Genomic DNA, 23,922 nt, shown 5'->3' with positions numbered 1-23,922 from the left:
AACCCATCTCTAACAACACTTCCTCTTCTATCTTCCCAATATGGAGCACTTCCTCCTATTTCCTGGGGTCTGCAGAGATAACAAGTTGGTCTCATTCTGTACTCCTAAGTGACTCCAGTGTCTTATTTCCACAAACAATCTGGAGGACAATTTGGGCACCTTTAGTGCAACCAGTGCCTCCAGGAATGTGATGATGAAGATACTGGATCAGCCAAATATCCCAAAATCTTACTGGTGAGACCAGAAACTTGGGCATGAGCTCAGCAGCCTTAATCCTGATCCCAGAAAAGGGTACAAGTCATTCTTTAATAAATAAGGGGAAAAAGACCTGGCACTAAGAGTTGATGCTCCTTCTTTTCTCTCCAACCCACTTTTCCATTTCAACATCTACACAAATCACTCCAGAAGGAAGTCAGGGCCCATGCTCGTAAAGCAGCCCAAACAAGTAAAAGGCCTCACTCTGAAATCTAACTTGGATGAAGGAAGAGGATGTGAAAGAATAAAAATTCCCTCTTTGCCTTTTTGTTCTTATTCTGCAAGTTTTTGCTAAAACTTAAAAAAAATTCTATTAATCTATTTGCTTACATTTCTCTATTCATATACCTTCTACCTACCACAAACTGGCCTTCTTACATGCTCTCCTATCATGTTTTTCTTCACTGGTACTTCCCAATCCAGTCTTTTCTTTCTCTAATTTTCCCCAACCCTATCAGACTGTAAGCTCAAAGTAAGTGTGTTATAGCTCTAACTTCAAGTAGTCCAAAAGCAGCAAACTAAACTCTAAATGGGAAAGAACTCCAAATCAGTATGTGTAATCCACTTGGCCAGGAGATTGGGGTGGAGCTAGGCCACTGGTCTTCTTAATATCAACTAGCAAATCCCCTTTCTTTGCCTCTGCTGCCTGCCTCTGAGCCACTGGATAATCCCAGCAAGGTGCTTATTTTCTGTGCTCAAGGCATAATTCTGCCTGGCTCTACATGAAGCCACCTAAGAGTCCTTGCCCTCTCCTTATTTCTACGTTTCTCCTCAGCACTAAACCCAAAGAGGAAAGAGGATAAGAGCTAACCATTGGAGGAGGACAGGAAGAAGTCTGGATGTGCAGTGGGGAAAAACAGGGCTTCTTTCCTTACTTCAGAGATTGACTCAAACCAGAGATTGATCAATTCAAAGTAGTTACCATAATATAAATAGATCTAATCATTCTCAGTAACCTTTTGTGAATAGTATATATATGTATGAGGAGTATATGTGTTTATATGGAAGAAAAAGGTTGAAATCTCTCACCATTTCCTCCTAACTACTTTTAAATTCATAAGGCATAAATGGAAAGGAATGAAGGAATAACTGGGAAACAGGAAGCAGACAAGGAGATGGACATGGGCTTTCTGTGGCAGATTAATTTTCAGGGGAGTTGGGTGAGCCTCCTTAAAGCCAGCAGATCTGGCCCCCTTCTAACCAAATTTTCATTCACCACATTTCCCCATGTCAAGCTCATTAAATTTCAAAGTGTAGCAAAGAGGAAACAGAAGCAATGGAAGGACGGACATGTATTCAAAACTAGCTGAGATCAGAAATAAAGTGTCTTAAAAAGGGAGTTTGTCAAGCTGTGTTAAGATTCAGAGAACTTACAGAAACAATAGTATGGACTTTCTGCAGTAGGAAAATATAAAACTTTGCACCTGCTTTGTATGATTTACCTGAGGCATTTCCAAGCCCAGATCCTGTGAGTCCGATTCCAAACTTTGTTTTTTCCTCGTTTGTAAATTCTTTTCCAGCTTTACTTTTAATTTCAAGATCAGAGATGATTTTCACAATAAAAGGCAGGTTTTCCCAGAATGCCTTCAATTCAAACGTTTGGATCAGTGCTTTTTATTTATTTTTTAGTATTTCTGTGTGAATCTGTCAAACAACAACACAAAGTAACTTCACTGAGCACCATTAAAAACAAGCTGACCTTTCAAAAATGACATTAACAAAGAACACTTTAGAAGAGTAAGGCTTAATGGTTGCAATCTCAAGAATTTGGTCACTTCTTAGTATCAACTATTCTGAAATTCACCATTCCTCTCTTTGTTTCTAAAAAAGGATAGGTCAATAACCAATTGGCAACATTAAAAAAGAAAAAAAAACCACCATGACAAAATCTTTTCCTGTGATCTGAAAGATGTATCTAATGTTAAAGTAAAGCTCCCATTCACTTTATGTTCTGCATGAGAGAGTATTCTCAATATTTAATTCCATGTATTGAATAATCATTACTGCAAAATTAACCCACATTTTATATCTGTTATATATCTACAAGAGGGACACCTGGGTGGCTCAGTCAGTTAAGGGGATGCCTTCGGCTCAGGTCTTGATCCCAGCATCCTGGGATTGAGTCCCCCATCGGGCTCCTTGCTCCACGGGGACCCTGCTTCTCCCTCTGCTTCTGCCTGCCACTCTGCCTGCTTGTACTCTCTCTGTCTCTCTGACAAATAAATAAAAACCTTAAAAAAAAAAGAAAAAGAAAAAGAGTAATGAATATATAAAAATCAACAATGGTGCCTGGGTGGCTCAGTCCATTAAGCGTCTGCTTTGGCTCAGGTCATGATCCCAGAATCCTGGGATCAAGTCTCCATCAGGCTCCTTGCTCAGTGGAGAGCCTGCTTCTCCCTCTGCCTGCTGTTCCCCTTGCTTGTGCGCTCACTCTCTTGCTCTCTGACAAATAAATAAAATCTTTAAAAAATGTTAAAAAAGGAATTACTCCAATAAGTTTTTAACATGTTTATGTTGGGGGGAAATAGGAAAATATTCCACAGAGGGGTTTCAAGGATTAAATAATGATTGTAAATCACCTCCACAGAGTCTTGATTGTGGTAGAGCCTTAAATTTAAATGTTAATTCCCTTTTCCCTCCTCTGCAAAGGCCTTAATTGAGGGGGACTAAACAGCAATACCCACTTCATCATCTTTTTCTACATCAGTGGTCCTCAAAGTGTGATCCCAAGACCAGCAGAATCAGTATCAACTTGGATTGTGTTACAACTGCAAAATTTTGAACTCTAGCCCAGACCAACTAAAGCAGAAACTCTTCTCACAGTTAAGTGTTTAAACAAGTCCTCTAGGTGATTCTGACTTTCCCTAAAATTTGAGAACCACTGACCTACACTCAGCACCTTGCTCTCATTCAGTCTAGTTGCAATATCCTTTCTTAGACTGATGTAAAGAGCCAATTTAAGCTGAGTTGCTCCATACCTAATATATCTGGACTGGAGGGTCAGAGTGTTACATCAATTTCAAAGGCCTCTGCAGAACAAGAAAGAGACTATCAACAAGAGATTCAATAACTGTTCCACATAATTAGATGGGTAAACTGACAATCATTTTTATTTCCTGATCTTTGCTAGGCTCTCCCCTCTGGTGGGCTGTCATTCCCACTTTGCAGTTCTGGTCTAGGAAACATCAAGTGCCCAGGCTGAGCCTACAAACAGAATTAACTATGCATTTCAATCCCATGATACAGTTTAGGCTCCTGACAAAGGCCAGTTCTGGTCCAGTTCCTCCTTATGTGGCCTCATGCCTTGACCCTACTGCTGACATACAATCTGAGTCCTAATTCTTCCCTTGATTCCTGTGAGAAACAGTATCAGTTGCCCTTCCTCCCTCCCTCCTTTTCTCCCTTCATTCCTTCCTTTAAGGCTGGGGAGTGACAGAGCGAGAAGAAGGAGAATCTTAGCGATGTGGGACTAGATCTTGCAACCCTGGGATCATGACCTCAGCCAAAATCTAGAGTCAGATGCTTAACTGACTGCGCCATCTAGGCATCCCCAGTCACCTGCCTTTTCTAGACCTATTACTTCAACTCCAAAAAGGTGTGTGATTCAAGTGATGCATTCAATGAAGTGGGTCAGTATAATCCTGGTCTATAGCCTGGATATGAGAGAAAATTCTAATACTCTCTAAAATCTTAAGTTTACTCTTATTAAGCAACAGGGCTGAAGACTTCGCAAAAAGATTAAGTTCTATTAAACAAATACTTATTGCCATCAACTAAAGACACCATCTACCAACAGCTTGGTTTATCTGGGAAAACACTGGACAAAAAAGAGCTAAGTTTCGGTCGCAGCTTTCACTTGCAAACTATGTAAAACTGGGTAGGTCAATCTTTCTAGGCCTCATTTTTCTCATTTCTAGAAAGAACACAATACTACTAATAATACTAGTTTCCTAGCCACCGAATTTTCTAAGCCATAAAACCATAAAATGCAAATGCAAATAGAGGTAACCCCACTTTTTGAAGTCCATGTTACAGCACTTCACTTTTACAAAGACCTACCCTGGTACCTATTTTTGCTAACTGAAGCAAATCCGAAGAGGATTTTTGTTTTTATGAAAATAGGTAAAAATAGTGTTAAGTGTTTGTTGTATTTGGGGCCCTTGAAGAGACAGAACACATCCCAAGCAGAGGAACAAATGCCCCGCCCAGCTCCTTCCCGAGGAACCACCCAGCATCGCAGCACCAAGCTGCCACAGGCCTGAACTGTGTCTATGAACATCTGTGCTTTGTACCGATTTATTTTGTGCATGCATTAGCTAGATGTATCCTAAGATATCAGAAAATCCTACGAGAGGTTATACCCTGAGCCTGGGAATGCTCAAAAAATTTTCCACATAATTAATGGTAAGTGCTTCTCCACTTTATGCCATTTCAGCTTTTGAAAGGTTTCATAGGAGCACTCTACTTTTGCAGAGTAGGAGAAACCTTTTATTATTATTATTTTTTATTTAAACACTTGACCTCAAAACTAGGTTGTCAATGCAGTTAGCAAAAGGAGCACTTGTTTGGAGCACTTGACAGGAGACCTAGAATCCTGTTTTGATCCCATAATTAAAACTAAGCAGGCTTATGAATTTGAGCACATTATTTAAGTTTGTATCCTAGCATCCTACTGAGGAATCACAAATATTCTCCTTTAACTATACAAGGGATGTTATGAGAATTGAATGAGATATTAAGTTAGGATGTACCAATAAAATAAAAAGTGATGATTATCAATAGGTACATTTTGGCAATGCTTTCTTTTGTTCCACAGCTCATCCATCTCAGAATCTCGACATCTATGACAGCTATTGGCAGCAAGGCTGAATGTTTTATAGACACCAATTCCCAAAGTGAGCGTATCCACCATGTGAAGAGTTGAGCACATCCTCCTGGGATAGTTAAAGGTCCTTAGTTGCTTCTCCCAGCCTCTCAGGTAGCAGCAAACAGGATGAGTGAAGGGCCAATGCTACCCCAAGAAGTAGAAGGTCCTTTAATTCTCTAAAACTAATGACCCAAGGTCACAACCAATTATCTTTATCTCAAAGGTTTTGCACCCATTTTCCAAAATGCCTGGTACCACTCCAAACATTCACTGTGAAAGACCATGAACAACAAAAGTGGAAGGAAAAGAAAAAAGAATAAAGGTTTCTACAGCAATTACCACTGCACAGAATCTTCCATAATGATACATCGCTCCCAAATACAAAGGTACACTGATATTTAGATGGCCAAACAACAAGAAGAAAGTGTTAACAACTTGCTCTTCAGGATGCCTTCACACTTCTTTGGGCTCAAGAATACCCATATTTTATTCAAAACTTTGATATTAAAGTCATGTACACTAAAAGCAATAGTCTACTTTCCCAATATGTACCCTAAGAAATATTTGTTCTAAGGAATGTTAAATGGTTATTCAGTAAAAGGGTTAAGAGATCTGGAAAACACCACATTAAACAAAACAGATATACTGACTCTTAGTAAGGCTTCTTGCAAACTTTAAGGTGCTAGGTGCTAATGTGCATTATTAATCACCAATAGGTGACTAGAGCAGATATGATTTCCCAAACTTACTTGATCCTAAAATCCTCTACCCTGCCCTCAAGCAGATCCCAAGACTAGTGTTATTAAAAACACAACAACAAAACCCACAATACCCTAAAGGAAAGGCTAAATCAATTTCCCTAGTTATGAATTCTTTTTACCCCCCCAAAGATTTTTATTTACTTGAGAGAAAGCCCGCACAGAAGGAGAGGCAGAGGGAGATGCAGGTTCCCTGCTGAGCAGAGAGCCCAACATGGGGCCCTATCCCAGTAGGAATAAGCTACCCATGAATCCCATGAATTCCTTTTTTTCCACAGCTCTGGCTCACCAGTTCTCAATACAGTTTTGTGGGTTTTTCAAGGGAGAAAAGACTGCTGTCTGTCAGAAATATCTGCCAACAGATTTTCTGTACCTGGGCTCATTCAACTCAACAAGAGCTCCTAGGCACAGGAAAATACTGTTAACAGGAAACTAGATCTCTGAAGCAATGTGATAAGGTTCAGGGCAGGCTGCCCCAATATGCCACCCTCACATATTATTTTTAATTGAAGTTACTCAAGAAAGAGCTAGTGCAAGAAAGACATTCTGACCTTTCCTGTTATCCCGAAACCAAGAAATAAATCTCCCCATGTGAGAGGTACCCTCCCTGCACCTGGGAGATAGAAAGCATCCTTACTGCCAGAGATAGGCAATTCAGGGCAAAGAAGGCTATATAAATAAACCTTGTTATTTCTTCCATTAATTTGCTACCCCAAGCCCAAACATCTTTGTCTTTTTAACTCTTAAGGGATTTATTGTTTCTTTGTCTCAAAGGTATAAAAGCTGCCTGCTTTGGTCACTTCTTTGAATCTCATATTTTGATGAGCTCCCATACATACAAAATTAAAATAATTTGTTTTTCTCCTGTTAATCTGCCTTGTGTCAATTTAATTATATCAAATCAGCCAAAGAACCTAGATGGGAAGAGAGGAAAAGTTTTCCTCCCCTACAAGTAATATGGAATAAATGACTGATTTATGAGCAGTAATGGTATCATGTGAAGCTGGCCACAGCTCAATATCTTTCATAGCCTTTTCTACCAGGTCCTTCCCTGAATTTTTTGGTTCTCCACTTGAAAATACGTTGAGGCTTACTATATACATTAGGCAAGGCAAAAGGTGAAGTAAGATGACAGGTAAGACCAAAGGACTTTTACAAAAGCTCATCCCTGGGACTGCTTAAGCCATTAATCCAAACTTTGAAAGCCAAACCCAAGAGCTGACCAGAGTGCCCCATGCAGTTTACACACAACTAAGAGCCCCCAAATTTTGCCTCTTCTGAAACTGAGAGTTTCAGCTAATTCCCTAGAGTCCACTATTTTTCAAAGGTTGCAAAATATAAACTATAAATGAAAATGTCTTATGAAAAAGCAGATACTATATATATGATGGTTCAAATCCCTACAGCTCCCCTTTTATAAGCCACTGGCTTATAAGCCACTTAGGGCACTGTTCCCATTTAGTTGGTTAACTCAAGGGAACTGGCTCCTCACAATAGTAGCACTTTTGGGTCATCCAACATTCATCAGAGTAGGTGTTAAAAAATTTTTTTGACACACCCATTAGGATGGTTATTATCCAAAAAATGGAAAATAACAAATAGAGGATGTTGAGGAGGATGTGGAAAAACTGGAACCCTTGTGCAATGCTGGTAGGAATGCAAAGTGGTGGAGCTAGGAATCTTTAGCAGTTCCACACGAAGTTATACATCCAGAAATTCCACATCTGCATACATAACCAAAAGAATTAGCAGGGACTCAAACAGATACATGCACACCCATATTCACAGCTATGTTATTCACAATCTTCAGAAGGTGGAAACAACCCTAGCGTCCATCAACAGATGAATGGATAAACAAAATATAGTAATTCATGCAAGGGAACATTATTCAGCCATAAAAAGGAGTGAAATTCTGATTATGGATGACCTTTAAAAACATTACACTGAGTGGGGCGCCTGGGTGGCTCAGTGGGTTAAAGCCTCTGCCTTCGGCTCAGGTCATGATCCCAGGGTCTTGGGATCAAGCCCTGCATTGGGCTCTCTCTGCTCAGCAGGGAGCCTGCTTCCTCCTCTCACTCTCTCTCTCTGTGTGCCTCTCTGCCTACTTGTGATCTCTGTCAAATAAATAAAATCTTGAAAAAAAAAACCAGAAAAATTACATTGAGTGAAATAAACCTGACACAAAAGGACAAATATTACATGATGCAACTCAAGTGAGGTACAAGAATAGGCAAATTCATGAAACAGAAAGTAGAATAGACACCAGGAGAGTTACTGTTTAAAGGGCAGAGTTTTCTGTTTAGAATCTGCCTAGGATTCTGTAAGATGAGGAAAGTGTTCTAGAAATAGATACACAAGACTGTACATTTAAAAATGGTTTAAATGGAAAAATTTGTTCCACAATGAAAGGTATTTTAAAAAATTTTTGAGGGAAGAAATACCAACACATTTATACCATTATGTAATTCATATACTATGGTTTATTTTGATCTTTCCTAATCTTTGTTGGTTCATGCTCATTTCTTTCATGTGTTCAGAGTTCCTGGTTTTTTTTTTTTTTTTTTCTCTGTTGTCTTTAAACTGTACGAGATCCACAGTTCTAAGATGTGGTAACTGTCCTGAACCCTTAACCTAAATAAGTCCTTTCTCCTGACGTTTAATCCCCAAGCAAAGATGAAAGAAAGGGAAGAAAGGGAAAGGACGGGAGGAAGGACCACTGACTTGGTAATTTAAGTTTATACATCCCATATATATATACCCCGTGAGGTTCCCATTTGGCAAGAAAGACAGTCAGTTTGCCCAAGCTCCTTTTCAAACCAGGACCCAGCATTCACATTCTATCCATCCTGCCATACTTCATTTGTTCCACTCAACAATTCCTCTCCTTTTGAAAACGACGCAGTAGGGATGCCTGGGTGGCTCAGTGGGTTAAAGCCTCTGCCTTCAGCTCGGTCATGATCCCAGGGTCTTGGGATTGAGCCCTGCATCGGGCTCTCTGCTCAGCAGGGAGACTGTCCGTGCCCCCACCCCCCCATCTGCCTGCCTCGCTGCCTACTTGGGATCTGTCTCTCTGTCAAATAAATAAATAAAATCTTTTAAAAAAGAAAACTGTGCAGCAAAATAGTGAACAAAACAGTTCTACTGAAAACAGTTCTTCAGATGTTTACTGAATCAAGCCAATACCTGCTTCATGGCACAGCAGAAATCAGAGATCCGCAAACTCCCAAACCACAGAGGAAACATATGCTGCTCATGCAACAAACACACTGGGTAAATGGTGGGTGCCACATTCTCCCTTTATTATGTGATATACAGTCTGTGAACACACCTTCAGGTGAATCCCTTCTTTCTACCCTTCAATAGCAGTTCTCTGGATCCAGAATATAGATAACAGGCAAGGACACTTCTAACTAGATGATTATAGTTTATGTTTGGAATTACCAGCAAACGACACCCATTATTTATTTTCCAAACCCTGCTACTGATGGTCCTGAAGAGGAGGCTATAAAGAGAAAATACCTGTCTTTTCCCTCAGAAAATATTTATTTTCCCTCAGAGAAAACATCATTTTCCTAACCAAGTAGTACTCATCGTGACCCTATAAGCAGATATGATCCTTTTATCATACTGCTTTGTACACTCTTTATCCCTGGATCAATCCAATAGTACCCTTTTATCCTCACACTCAGAGTTTTTTAAAAATGTGGGGGTTGAGAGGTAGGTTTGCCACAAACATTTCATTAAACAAAATTATTTTACTAAGAATCCTGAGGAGCTAAGAAAAGATACTAAACCTGAAAAATAGCTCTCCTTAGAATGTACCTTTGGAGGAAGACACAAGACCTCTCAAAATTTTATTCCATTCCTTTCCAAAGGCTTCTGCTGAACTTTAACCTTTTGCCTACAGAGAAACATATGAGATCTTCATTTTAAAAACCCTTTGGGAACCAAAAAGACCATTAAAGTAGGTGTCTGGATCAATGTGAGCTGAGCAGGAGGAGCTACTTTTTATTTCTGAAAACTTATCAATTACAAGGTATTAGGGGCTTTCTGCAGCATTGATATCTGTTGATCAAGTTGTTCAGAGCACAAGAGTGAGAGCATGGGACAGTTTTAGATAGAACCAAATAATGTATTTCTAACCCCAGCCATACTTGGTTACCACTGGCAATAAAATATTCACAGATTATATTTGTATCACTGTTTATAGACTACAAACGCATTGCTATGCCTTGTCATTTGATAAAACAACTCGGTAAAGTAGTTAGGGTATTAGCATCACGGCTCTCCACTACCATCCATCCAACCACTTTTATATTAATAGAAAAAGTTCAACAAGGATAACAGATTTGAGGTCATTCAGCAAATGTCTCTGTGCAAACCCATCATTATAGAGACCACCTCTATTTGCAGTACCTTTTCTCCAGAAGGCTCCCAAGTCTGCATCTTCAGTCTAAACACATGAATGCAAGAGCCTTGCCATCTGAGAACCAGGTATTCCCCATGTTCATTCACATTCCATGACCTTAGACACACACAACATGCCACCTCCCTCTTCAAACATTTCCATTCTGTCTGTACTATCATCATTCTCAGACATCCAGACATGGAATGCTGATCTCAACACTGACTCTTTTCTTTCTCCTCCCCAGTTCTCTGTTAAATCATGCCAGTTCTCTTTAACAAAGATATACTGACAACTTACCTGTACTCAGCACACACGCATCTGTTTGTCTTTGCCCTTCCCATTTTCTCAACACTTTACTTGAGCCTCACCATTTTATATTTACCATTCTAATAGTTGCCCTAAAGATCTTCCTGTCGCCATCCCCTCTCTCTCAAGTTCTTATGTTCTATTTTCTCCCTAAACCACCACTTGGTATTAGTGCCATACTCATGATAAGAGTTTCTCTCAGAAACTCCCAAACATTTCTTGCATAATCAAAATACTCAGACACAATGAAACTATCTTTCCAATCTCATCTTCCACTACTCTTCTATAACACTAATACTTGGTTGATCTTACAATTTCACCAAATCTTTGAGGTACTTAAAATCACACTTTCCTCCACTCAGAATTTCCAAAAGTGAGGCTCTGGTCTTTCATGCCTTTGCTCACGTGGTTTTTCTTTTCCTCCTCCCTAATTCCTTGTCTCCACTACTAGACTGTAAGGTCTTTTGAGAACAACCATTATATCATTCCTCTCTGTTTCATTAGCGCCAGAAGCAATGCCTTGCCCAGCAGAGGCATCCACACAAGAGTTGACAATGAATGGGAAATGCCCTAAGACCACAGGTTCTTCAGAGGTGCAACTTTCTGCATATACAAAGGGACACTGCAAGTCAGTCAGTCAGTCAGTCAGTCATATATATACAGCTGACCCTTGGATAACAGGTTTGAACAGTGTGGGTCCACTTGCACGTGAATTTTTTTCAATAAGTACAGTATTAGTACTGTACATGTATGTTCTCTTCCTTATGATTTAATATTTTCTTTAGCTTAATTTATTGTAAGAATACACAATCAAAATATGTGTTAACTGTTTATGTTCTCCATAGGCTTCTGGTTAACAGCAGGCTATTGGTAGTTATACACAAGAGTTTAAACTGCATGGGGGGAGACGGATGGTTGGTGCCCCCTAACCCCGATGTTGTTCAAAGGTCAACTGTATGTTTATCATCTTTTATGTGCTCTGAATTTATCTAATAAGTTAGCTTGTTAATTTGAGTCTAGAACCACTATAGTATCATATAACAGAAATACTTAAAATTGTACTCCTGAATTTCCTTTTACACTTCCAGGAAAAGTATTATTTGAATTTCAGTCGATTCTGAAGACCAGAGAGAATTCTTGTCTAGTGAGGAGAGGGTAGAAGAAGGAGTAGGGTCAATATTTATTTAAACCAACTGAATCCAGGCACTGGACTGATACAGGTTACACTGTTCTTTCTCTCCCCACCCCCATTTTAATTAAGACAAAATATTTTATGCAGATTAAACACTGAAATTTAAAGAATCATTTAGTTTTCTGAGCTGTTCAGCAGAAATCTACAAAATGTAAAAAGGGAACAGGATTAAAGGCAGCAGCATAGAAACAGATAGTGGTGCAGGCAAACACATTTGAGCCATACCGTAAGATTCCAGGGGAACAGCTGCCCCAAGACACTCTGGACATATCCTAACAACTTCAGCACTCCAGTGATCAGAGACCTCGGCTCTTCCTCAAACTCTGTCTCCTCCTTCCTTTCCCAATTTGACACTTTTCAAAAGTACCAAGAATATACACAATTTTGAAATCCTCTTCAAATTCCTTCCTATTATGCAAAATGGGCTACACCACTGGCACAGGACTATAGAACAGCTGGTACAGAGGTTTTGGCATAAGGCTACAAAGAGGTTGTAAATACAGTTTTGCAATCATTTATTTCAACATTGAGAAAGGTTGGCTGCCTCTTTGGCTCTACTACTCCTACAGGCTTGCTCTGTGATTCAAGATAAAAGGTTCTGCTTTATGAGTATTTGGAATTTTACTCCAGATTCTTACTTGCCTTCTTTTATTTGTAAATACAAGAATTCCCTGTCTTACTTTACAGGGATTTTGTGATTCACAATAATATGTGCCCTGACACAAAACAGATAATAAATAGTGTTTTTTTTTTTTTTTATCCTAAGATTCCTTTCTTGTTATATAAGATGTTCCTGGAGTGTTGCAGCTACTGAAAGTATAAACCCGAACTCAACTCAGAATCCTAGATTTTCTAAATTCCACACTTAATTATCACAAAAACCCAACTGCTTGGAACTAGGGTAAGTAAGGGATCTGCAGGCAACACAGGTCATTTAACATCCCTGCCTTGGCTTCATGAGGATCAACGTCAATTATCTGGTTTAGTCAGCAAAAAAAAATCTTTTGATTCACAAAGTAATTCATAAGCTTCAAACTAGTTATCTCTGTACACAATTGGAACTGACAAGTAGGGGCATCTGGCTGGTTCAGTCCATGGAGCAGGGGACTCTAGATCTCAGGTTCTGAGTTCAAGCCCCACACTCGGTGCAGAAATTACTTAAAAAAAAAAAAAATCTTACACCACACACGAAAATAGACTCAAAATGGATGAAGGACCTCAATGTGCGAAAGGAATCCATCAAAATCCTTGAGGAGAACACAGGCAGCAACCTCTTCGACCTCAGCCGCAGCAACATCTTCCTAGGAACATCACCAAAGGCAAGGGAAGCAAGGGCAAAAATTAACTATTGGGATTTCATCAAGATCAAAAGCTTTTGCACAGCAAAGGAAACCGTTAACAAAACTAAGAGACAACTGACAGAATGGGAGAAGGTATTTGCAAATGACATATCAGATAAAGGACTAGTGTCCAAAATCTATAAAGAACTTAGGAAACTCAACACCCAAAGAACAAATAATCCAATCAAGAAATGGGCAGAGGACATGAACAGACATTTCTGCAAAGAAGACATCCAGATGGCCAACAGACACATGAAAAAGTGCTCCATATCACTGGGCATCAGGGAAATACAAATCAAAACCACAATGAGATATCATCTCACACCAGTCAGAATGGCTAAAATCAACAAGTCAGGAAATGACAGATGCTGGCAAGGATGCGGAAAAAGGGGAACCCTCCTACACTATTGGTGGGAATGCAAGCTGGTGCAACCACTCTGGAAAACAGCATGGAGGTTCCTCAAAATGTTGAAAATAGAACTGCCCTATGACCCAGCAATTGCACTACTGGGTATTTACCCTAAAGATACAAACGTAGTGATCCAAAGGGGCATGTGCACCCGAATGTTTATAGCAGCAATGTCCACAATAGCCAAACTATGGAAAGAACCTAGATGTCCATCAACAGATGAATGGATCAAGAAGATGTGGTATATATACACAATGGAATACTATGCAGCCATCAAAAGAAATGAAATCTTGCCATTTGCAACAACATGGATGGAACTAGAACGTATCATGCTTAGCGAAATAAGTCAAGTGGAGAAACAACTATCATATGATCTCCCTGATATGAGAAAGTGGTGATGCAACATGGGGGCTTAAGTGAGTAGGAGAAGAATCAATGAAACAAGATGGGATTGGGAGGGAGACAAACCATAAGTGACTCTTAATCTCACAAAACAAACTGAGGGTTGCTGGGAGGAGGGGGGTTGGAAGAAGGGGGGTGGGGTTATGGACATTGGGGAGGGTATGTGCTTTGGTGAGTGCTGTGAAGTGTGTAAACCTGGCGATTCACAGACCTGTACCCCTGGGGATAAAAATATATGTTTATAAAAAATTAAAAATTAAAAAAAATCTTTTTGGTAAGTAAATTATAAGAGGAAAGGGTTTCTTCAGAGAGATTATTGCTCTAATTGTTCAAACAATTACATATAGCTTATCTCTCTTTTTTTTTTAAAGATTTTATTTATCTGAGAGAGAGACAGTGAGAGAGAACATGAAAGGGGAGAAGGTCAGAGGGAGAAGCAGGCTCCCCACGGAGCTGGGAGCCCGATGTGGGACTCAATCCCAGGACTCTGGGATCATGACCTGAGCTAAAGACAGCTGCTTAACCAACTGAGCCACCCAGGCACCCTCTCTTTTTTAAACTTCGTTATACTGGCTTTACCAGATATGCTGGGTAACACAAGGAAATGGACCTACACAAAATTTATCTTTATATCTATAACATCTTATACAGTTTCTAATTAATACAAATACACAGTTTATACTACACTTGTCTCAACAGGATTTAGAATAAACCAAAGGAGACAGACTACCCCAAGTGCTGGGAAAACATAACCATGCATGATCTGTACTATCAGAGAAGTACGAAGAGTAACAAGAACCTGATCCCACCCTGCATCAGACACTTAGAATTATTATATCACTCCTAGTAGAGGAAAGAATAAAATTTGTTTATATAATTCATTAGTTTTTTAACGTAGGAGTCTGGACAACCAGCAAGTCATTATGTTAAGCCATTAGGTAGCAAAGTCCCAATAAGATCACTCTACCAGGATTATATACATTTTAAAAGGAAATACAAAGTTAACTGAGGATTTAAACTAAAAGCCTCAAACTGGACTGCAGCCACAAATCAATGCCTACATATGGGTTTGTTGGGCTCATCCACTGGTGTTTTTAAAAAATTAAATTTTAACTGCCAGCATTTAAATTGGAAATTTCATATAAGATTTGAGTCCTGTTAACAAATGCCACTCTATTGGAGAGGAAAAAAAAAAATCATTGGGTACATATTCCCAGCAAGATCACTTGAATCACTTGAACTGAAACAAATTATCCCTTTAAACTGGCCTGTGCTCCCCAGTTTGCTCCACTCTCTACCCAGTTCCATTTCACAGATGAGGGCCTAAGCCAACAGGTGTCTAAGCTTACAGATGAGGCGCTGTTAAAACCACAGCACTAGCAAAAAGCCTGTTTGTGAATACAGTTAACTTCAGAACTTTCACTGGACCTCCAAATAAAAGACAGTTAACGGTAAGAGAAGTATTTAAAAGACCTGTACACGAAGGTTCAAAATAGCTTTATTCACAAGGGCCGAGTATCTGGAAGCAAATCCAAAATGGACGGACGGATTTTGGGATCCATGCACTAACAAGTACCCAAATGATACTCGAAATGACATGAAATCTCAAAAACATTATTAACATTAAAAAGTAATCAGACTCAAAAGACAAATCATTCTATGACTGTACTTAAATGAAATTTCAGGAAAGACAAATGTACAGTAATAGGAAGTAAATCAGTGACTGGGGCAAGGGGTGAAGCAGGGTCAATGAGGGAACTTTTTGCGGTGATGGGAATGTTCCATATCATGACTGTAGAGGTAGTCAGATGACTGCACAGATTTTTCAAAACTGAAAAGTTAGGTAAATTTTCGCTTATGTCAGTTATACCTCAGTAAAGCTGAGGTGTTTAGAAAACACTATAGAGTACTACCATCTCTACCTGGTAAGTTTGGGAAAGTTTCAGGAAAATATAAGATTTGAATTGAGTCTTATTGTAGAACAATTTAAAGGAGTATTAAGTGGAAAACACTGCATATAAGTGGTCATATTCTGCACTGTAGCCTATGAGAAATGGCATCTCTGAATACAAAGGAAAATGTTTCATAAAAGGAAATTCACAGAGACGGCTAATTAGTACTTGGAAAGGTATCAAAACCAAGTTGATCTTACAAGATTTCCCAAAAGGGAATCAACTCAGACATATGTTGCTGTTCAAATGCAAAGAAGCAGATAGTGTTAAAAAATGTTTTTATTTTTAAATGAAGCAAAATGAAGAGGAAAAGTAAGAGTCAAGGGATGCCTGGGTGGCTCAGTTGGTTAGGCATCTGCCTTCGGCTCAGGTCAGGATCCTGGGGTCCTAGGTTCGAGTCCCGCATCAGGCTCCTTGTTCAGTGGGGAGCCTGCTTCTCCCTCTGCCTCCTGCTCTCCTTGCTTGTGCATGCTCTCCCTCTCTGACAAATAATAAATAAAATCTTAAAAAATAATGAAAAAAGTAAGAGTTAAAAAAAGGGGGGAAAGAAACCCAAAGGAATATCAGAAGGGATGGAAGCAAGGTGATGAAATAAAGGTCAGGGACACATTATGTCAGAATAATAGGTATCTTGGTATTGAGAGATTACAAGAGAGAAGAGAGGTGTGTCAGACCTTGATGAAGGACTAAAAGAAAAACCAAAAACTATGGGGAAAGAGACCATCTAATCGAAGTCAGACCCACAGAGTAAAGGAACCAGACACTTGACACTTGACAGTGTTGAGCAGACCTCGGAGAAATAGAGAACAAGAGGAAAACAAAAAAGCCCTTTCCTCCTAAGTCTCACCAAGTAGTCTTCTCCTCCTCTTCCATCCATCCCCTCTCCACGGCCCTGTCCTAGGTGAAGCCTTCTCATATCCACACATCACATACATCTTTTATTTTTTAAGTACACTTTATGCCCAATGTGGGGCTCAAACTCATGACCCTGAGATCAAGAGTCACATGCTCTGACTGCACCAGCCAGGCGCCCCGCATATACCTTTTATACCTTCTTGACTGGACTAGAATGCTTCCTTCACTGGTTTTCAAAACCGAGTTTAAATGAACCTTTCCTGTGAAGCTTCTCCACAACTTTCCTCCAACTTTCTAAGGCAGAGTTAGTAGTTCCTCTCCGTGTTTTCAGAACATGTTGTTCTAAAAATTACCCTAATGTTAAAATGTAAGGTCTTCTTTCCTCTAGTAGTCTACAGGCAATTCTAGTAAAGGATTCACCAGTAAGAATGAAAACCCTTACTAAGAAGCATTTCACAAAACCATAAAGTCCTTTTACAAGCAAGAAATTTTTACATCTTATACAACACAAGTAGGAAGCTAGAAGCCTTGCTGTTTAAAGGAATTCTATATTGAATCTTTTGAACAAGAATACAGGCACCCTACCCCTAGTTTCTCCCCATATCATCAAGGACCTTTCCTTAAAGTTTTATTTTTATAATGCTTTAAGTTTCGGCTGAATGGCAAAAATATAACAGAGAAGGCAAACTGCATCAGGGATAGTATGTAGCAGTCAAATAAGAAAATTCCTCTCTAAAATAAAAACAAAAGCACCTTAAACTCCCAAAGGCAGAACATTATATACTAAAGAAAATAAGTGTGCAAGAATCTGAAGAAAGCTGGAGGACACAAAATCAGCAAGCTCCTAGTGCTTTCATGGGAAACTGCCAACATCAACAACACCCAAAGATAAGTAAAACGTGACTTTGTAACAAAAGATGTAAAAGTAGGTTTGGTGTTAAAAGGACAGAACAGCAGGATGAAAATAGAGTTGCTGGGAATTAGTGGGAAGATAGGTGATTTAAAAAGTTGTTTGGGCGGGCACCTGGGTGGCTCAGTGGGTGAAAGCCTCTACCCTCAACTCAGGTCATGATCCTAGGGTCCTGGGATGGAGCCCCATATTGGGTCCTCCTCCCTCTGCCTGCTTCTCTACCTACTTGTGATCTCCGTATGTCAAATAAATAAATAAAATCTTAAAAAAAAAAAGTTGTTTGGGGAGGAGAGTTTCAAGATAGATTTTGGGAGAAAGGTCATGAACTGGTGAAAAAGCACACAAGCCTTGGCCAGCAACACAATGGGATAGTACTGCAGTCACCAAGTCCCACTGCAGTCCCCTGCAACAAACTCTCTCCATGACTAGCCCTCTCCATGTCACCCCTCCCTGGGCTGAATCAGACTTATTAACAAGAATGATTTTACAGTACTTCCCCAAGATGACAAACACTGCTATACAGACAAATAATTGTCACAAACTCTAAGAAATAAGAGGTTTCAATCATATTTGCCAAACACCCAGAGATCCAAGTGTGCCAAGAGCTAATGACAAATCTAAAGAAAAAGTGCAGGTTGTGTGTGTGTGTGTGGGGGCATGCTTAGAAGGAATATTCAACAAGTCTAAATAATAGAATGTATCTGAAAAAAATTAACAAAAGATTCAAGGGATTTTTAAACATCATCAAAATAGCTTTTCCATAAACTTTCTCAAAAGAAAAGAGTCAATTTTTAAATGAAGGCTTTTTGTTTCAGCAGATGGTGATTAATTCCTCCCTTCCAACTAAGTCCAACATCTCTACTAATAGACTGACTTACTACCTTCCAGATAAGGAGTTTTTAGCAATGCACTTATTTATTGAGGAAGTTCAGAAACACTAAAAGGTGTCAGGCACAGAGTGAGGCACTGGGGATATAAAAATAAAGAGGCAGACTCTGAGCTCAAGTTGCTCACCAGGCAGGTTAACATAAATGGGTAAATACTGTACTGTGGAACAAGTGCTAATAAAGGTAAACTGAGAGGTCATTAAACTATGAAAACAAATAAACTCAATAGAGATTTGAGAAGTGGTTCTAATCAGCCAGAAATATTGGCATAGTCAAACTACAAGAAGTTGAGAATACAATAACTGACAATTTCCCAGTATCCCACTGAGATAGAAAACATCATTAATCTCTCCCATTACAAATTAATAAACGGAATTACCCACAGTCACCCAGCCAAATAGTAGGCTAACTAGAACTAGAAACACAATTACAGGCCACATGATGCTTTTCCATTTTAAGAGGTCAATATATTCTCCTTTCTCAACTGTCAGGAATGCGCTTAAAACCCAGTTCGAGTCAACAAAACTGGAGAAATACTACACAGAAACAAAGCAAAAGCTACCCATGAAAAAATTAAGTATTTGCCTATGTAATATTTTTAGGGTTTTAGCATCTCCACTTCAGTGGGCAGTTAGCACTACTTCACATTTTCCAAGGAAAGGGAGGGGTAGCAACCTGTATCTTTTGGGTTCTTGTATGAAAAAGTATTCTACCCTATATAGGTAATTCTACAAACATCTCAGGCAATGGCACCATGGGTATGGCTTCCAAATTAACTGCATGATATATCAAAGAACTCAGAGAGTTAACTTGACTAACATCTCTTCGAACAGCTGTGAACAGTTTTGTTAGGAATCATACACTAAATGCCACTTTAAAACCTCAGTAAGACTATACCCTTGACTATATTAAGGTTCTTAGGTATCATAATCTTAAAAAGCAAAAAACTTTTCAATGAGAATGCATCTCTAAGATAAAAAGGACTTAACATTCCAACATTTGCTTTAAAACGTTTTTTTCAGGGGCACCTGGGTGGCTCAGTGGGTTAAGCATCTGACTATTGATCTCCACTCAGGTCCTGATCTCAGGCTCACATGCTCAAGCCCCGTATTGGGCTCCACACTGAACGTGGAGCCTACTTTAAAAAACTAAAAACATAAAAGTGGTTTTTTCAGGAAAACATCTATTTGCAAATTAAATAAAAATGCAGACTACAGTGCTGCCTTTTGCTTTTATTCTAAAAATTCTTCAGGGCAAGAGATAATGTATATTCTGCAAGTGCTCAAATTACTAGCTGAAGTGCATGTTTATATATTCTGCAGTATCTTTACATCTAAGTAATTAAAACCCAGTGACTGATGTCTTAGGACAGGGGTTGATAAACAAATTACAACCTTCAACCACAGCCAGTTCTTGTAAATAAATTTTATTAGAATACAGCCCCAAACATATTATCTATGGTTGTTTTCATGCTACAATTTGCAGAGCTGAGACAGAGACTACATGGCCCACAAACCTAAATATTTACTATCTGACCGTGAACAGAAATAGTCTTGCCGACCCCTATCTTAGAATCATCAGACTAACAACCAGACAAAATATATCTAGCTTAAGAGTTTATCTAGCCTGTTAGATGAACTGCTGAATACAATGAAAGAGAATTTTTCTCCCAAACATCCAAGTCAAAACCCACAGGAAAACAAACCTCTGCTGATTAATTCCAAGTCATAAAATTGTCAATCCTGACTACAAACTATATTTAAAAGCAAACAGTGGATTTAGTTTAACTCTTTTCAAAACTGTGCTACAATAATAAACATACAAATTCATTGTACTTTCACGGTCACTTGTATTGTTAACCACCACCAGGGAACCATACAAGTTATTCTCTCAGTCTTTAAACGGGCATCCAAGAACCCACACAGAGTGAACTAGTAAACCAAGTAGGACACACAGTCTTTCTAAGGGTCTGTTTTCATTTGTCCAGACAGAGAAGGGATGGTTAAGAGGAACATCCAAAATCTCTCCTCCTGGATGTATTTAGTCTCTTCTATGCTTACTAGCCTAAAAATTCCAAAGCTGATATATGTCATATAAAAGAATTACACCCAAGTAACTCACGTCGGCTCTATTTGCCATTCTTACTTTATTCTTTAAAGTAAGCGGTAGACGCAATGTGGTGCTTGAACTCAGAACCCGAGATCAAGAGCGGCATATCCCACTACCAACTGAGCTAGCCAGGCTCCTCTCTCTTTGCCATTCTTAAGAAAAATCAATAAATAATAAACTAATACTTTTATTTGCTGTAAAAGTTATATTTAAGAACTGAAGTCTATTAAAAAGCCAGGGATTATATTTTTACATATCATTCTTAACAGAACTGACTCAAGCATGTCAAAACAATACAGAAATCGACAAATCATTTATTTACCAATTATTATTTTTCCTCTGGTTAACAAAATAGGAGATAATGCAAATTCCTGAATAAACACAATCAACTCCTGAATGGCCTCTGCAGGATACCCGACGTGCTTAACCAAAGTGCATCAATAAAAGCCTGGTACCCTTGACAATACCAGCGCAGTCACAGGTTGTAAGGTTATGCTAACATAAATCAAGCATTTAATAATGTTGACAGGATGCCAAAATGATCAGAAAACAAGTAAAATAAATGATTTTCTAATTACTCATACCATTTCCCCCTTCATCTCTGGTGTTTTCCCAGCTATTTTGGATGAAAAGAGAATGGGAAAAAAATATTTAAAAGTACAATCAAGTGACAACAGTTTACCACAGATTACCAGATTTACATAAAAACCATATTTTCTGCTTTTTAAAAAGAAATGTCAGTTTTTGATCCTATTCCTCACCTGCAGGATATTCACAAGACAAAGTCCTAAAGAACCTTCAAATCTAAGTAATTTTCTCAAGGCTCAGTTTTCTTACGAACTTGACTCACGTGAACTACAAATTTACGTAAGCAGGAGGGACAAATTACTACTAGGACTAGGACTAGAAAGTGCGGGGGCAATCTTTAGAAGGTACCCTGACGAAAAAAATGGAAACCCCACCCAGCTCTTAACTTTCTCGGCTTTTTCTAGTCCCGGTTTTCTGTGCAAAATCCAGAAAAGCAGAACTTCCTCCTCACTGTCCGCCTCTATGTGAGGCCTTGTGCCGAAATTCAGACCGCTAGCTATTCAAGCACCTCGTTAACGTAGTCTTAAAGCTCGAGTCCGCTCAGAAACAGCAAAAAGGTTTGCTTTCTTGGGTTAGAGGAGAGCAATTACAGGGTTTGGCGGCCGTGTTTGTCAGGAAGGGTAGGGCCGAGAAAGAGGGAGAATCCAGAGATTGAGCTCCATCTAGACCCAGGAACCACCCCCAGGGGCGGCTAGACTGCCCTCGGTACTTCCCTGCCTCCTCTGCTCGGGAGGGGAGAGCGGTGGGTCGGGGTCTGGCTCCCCTGAGCTACTTCCTGGTCCGATTGGACTCGCCTTCGGACACCCGAAACGCCCCCGGCCCGGCTCCCTTGCCCTTTGCCCTGTCTCCTCCCCTCTCAGTGACCCACCACCACCGGTCCCCTCCCATCTAACATGGCCGCCCCACCCGGCCCACCCCCGGCACAGCCTAACAAATTGGGGGGCCCGAGGCACCGCCTCCCCCACGTCCATTGGTGCAGCCGCCTTCATCCGCCTGTCCCATTGGACGACGCGGCCTGCCACTCCGCGCTGAGGGCTCCGCCTACGAGCCGCTTCAAGCTGCTTTGAGAAGACATATAAACAAATCCCGGAGGGAGGCCCCTCTCGCCCGTCCCTGGGGCGGAGACGGGAAGGGGGAGCGGCTACCCCAGAGACACCCCTGCCTGGATCCCCCCCAACCCCCAGCCAGCGTTTCCTCGTCTCCTGCCTGCCCAGTTCCAACCTTCGCGGCCCCAGCCCTTCCTCACACGCCCCTCTCTCTCCTCCCCCGCCAGCCTCGCCTCCCCTCCCTTCTCCGGCCCCTCCCACCCGCTCGCTTCTCTGACAGGCCGGTAGCCGGCAGCCCCGGCCCCAGGCTCGGAGGCAGCAGTTAAGGGCCGGGCGGCCTGGCAGGGCAGACGCCTGGCGTTGCCCACCCCTGGCCTAGCCTGCCGCCCACCCGTGGGTCCTCTCTACAGCCGCGCTGCGCTTTTATATAACCGTCCCGGGCCGGGGTGGGGGAGGGGAACCGGAGACCCCGTGACCTGCAGGAGGCAGCCTGAGGCCCGCGCGCCCCCAGACTCGGCCCTGGTCCCAGCTGCCCCGCGCCCGCCCGGCTCAGAGCCCCGGCGCTGCTGCCTCGTAGGCCAGCGGCCCTCCTCCGCCCCCTGCCCGGCTAGTCCCCCAGCCCAGGCCCCTGCAGGCTCCGGGCGGAGAGCCCCAGAGCTCACCTGTGGGTGTGGGGGAGGCTCAAGGGCTGGGTCCGGTTCCGCTGCAGGGGCCGCGGCCCCTCTCCATGCTGCCTCGGTTTGTTTTGTTTATGTCCTTCCTGACGGGTTCCCGGAAATCGCGTGACTCGCCCCCCTCACGTGGGCCGCGGCGAGGAGGAGGAGGGAGGCGGGGGCCCGCCGGCCTCCGGCCAATCGGGAGGCGTTCCGCAATCCGGCCAATCAGGAGCTGGTCCCGGCTGGGCACCCCTGTCACATGACACCGGAGGGGCGGATTGCCGGGAAAAACCAGGAAGAGGGGGCGGAGCGGGGGCTCGGCGCCTGCCACTGCGGCGTGGGCGTGGGCCGTCTTTGATACAGAGCCACACTCACGTTTGTAAGAGAGGTTCGTTTACAAAAACTCTCCCATGCAGCATTTAATCTGATCTCACAACTGCACGGTGAGGCCCGAAGTGTCGTTTACCAGTTTATATTTACCTTTATGCTCATTTGCATTTACATTCTAAGTTAGTTAAACTCACGGGAACCGAGGGCACTGACTTGAGAGGGATTGCATCAACTTTGTTTTATGTATGTCTTCCACCTTTGAACCTCTTAATTCGCTGAGACTGACCTTGCCTTCAGTCATTCGTTCATTCAACTAGTATTTATTGCGTACGTAAGCCTGAGAAACGGGGATCGATCAGATTGCGTTCACCTTTAAGAGAAAGAATACCTGTACACTACTGTACAAACAATGCTACCAAAAGCGCCTAGCAAACCTTCATAACACATGTGCCCGAGGTTTCCTTGTGCTCCCTAATCCTGTTAATAACAGCGACCTTCTGCTACCGAACGTGTACTATGTAGTGGGCTCATCATCTCATTTAGTTAATCCTACAGGTACACTCAATGGTAATATGCCGATTTTTGCAGATGGGGAAATTAAGGCTCATAGGGATTACTCGCTCCGGGTCAGGAAGCTAGTAAATGAACCATC

The 23,922-nt window shown here is 41.1% G+C and overlaps 1 protein-coding gene across 4 annotated transcripts in view; it reads right to left on the bottom strand.

Annotated features, from left to right (window-relative positions):
• CREBRF (CREB3 regulatory factor) overlaps window positions 1-23,061 on the bottom strand; it is a 60,899-nt gene extending 37,838 nt beyond the window's left edge. For 3 of the 4 annotated variants that reach the window (XM_059417372.1, XM_059417374.1, XM_059417371.1), the window contains exons 1-2: window positions 22,947-23,061; window positions 1,698-1,899 (exon numbers count right to left, since the gene is read on the bottom strand). In XM_059417372.1, the coding sequence (XP_059273355.1) occupies window positions 1,698-1,706 (9 nt within the window). In that variant the 5' untranslated portion in view covers window positions 1,707-1,899; window positions 22,947-23,061. Of the gene's footprint in view, window positions 1-1,697; window positions 1,900-3,233; window positions 3,285-22,946 lie in introns of all 4 variants that reach the window. The other variant, XM_059417373.1, reaches the window with a different exon arrangement.
• Window positions 23,062-23,922: the final 861 nt, after the last annotated feature.

This window comes from Mustela nigripes, chromosome 12 (genome assembly GCF_022355385.1).
Source record: "Mustela nigripes isolate SB6536 chromosome 12, MUSNIG.SB6536, whole genome shotgun sequence".
Taxonomy (NCBI): domain Eukaryota; kingdom Metazoa; phylum Chordata; class Mammalia; order Carnivora; family Mustelidae; genus Mustela; species Mustela nigripes.
This window is presented reverse-complemented; position numbering and strand designations above follow the sequence as displayed.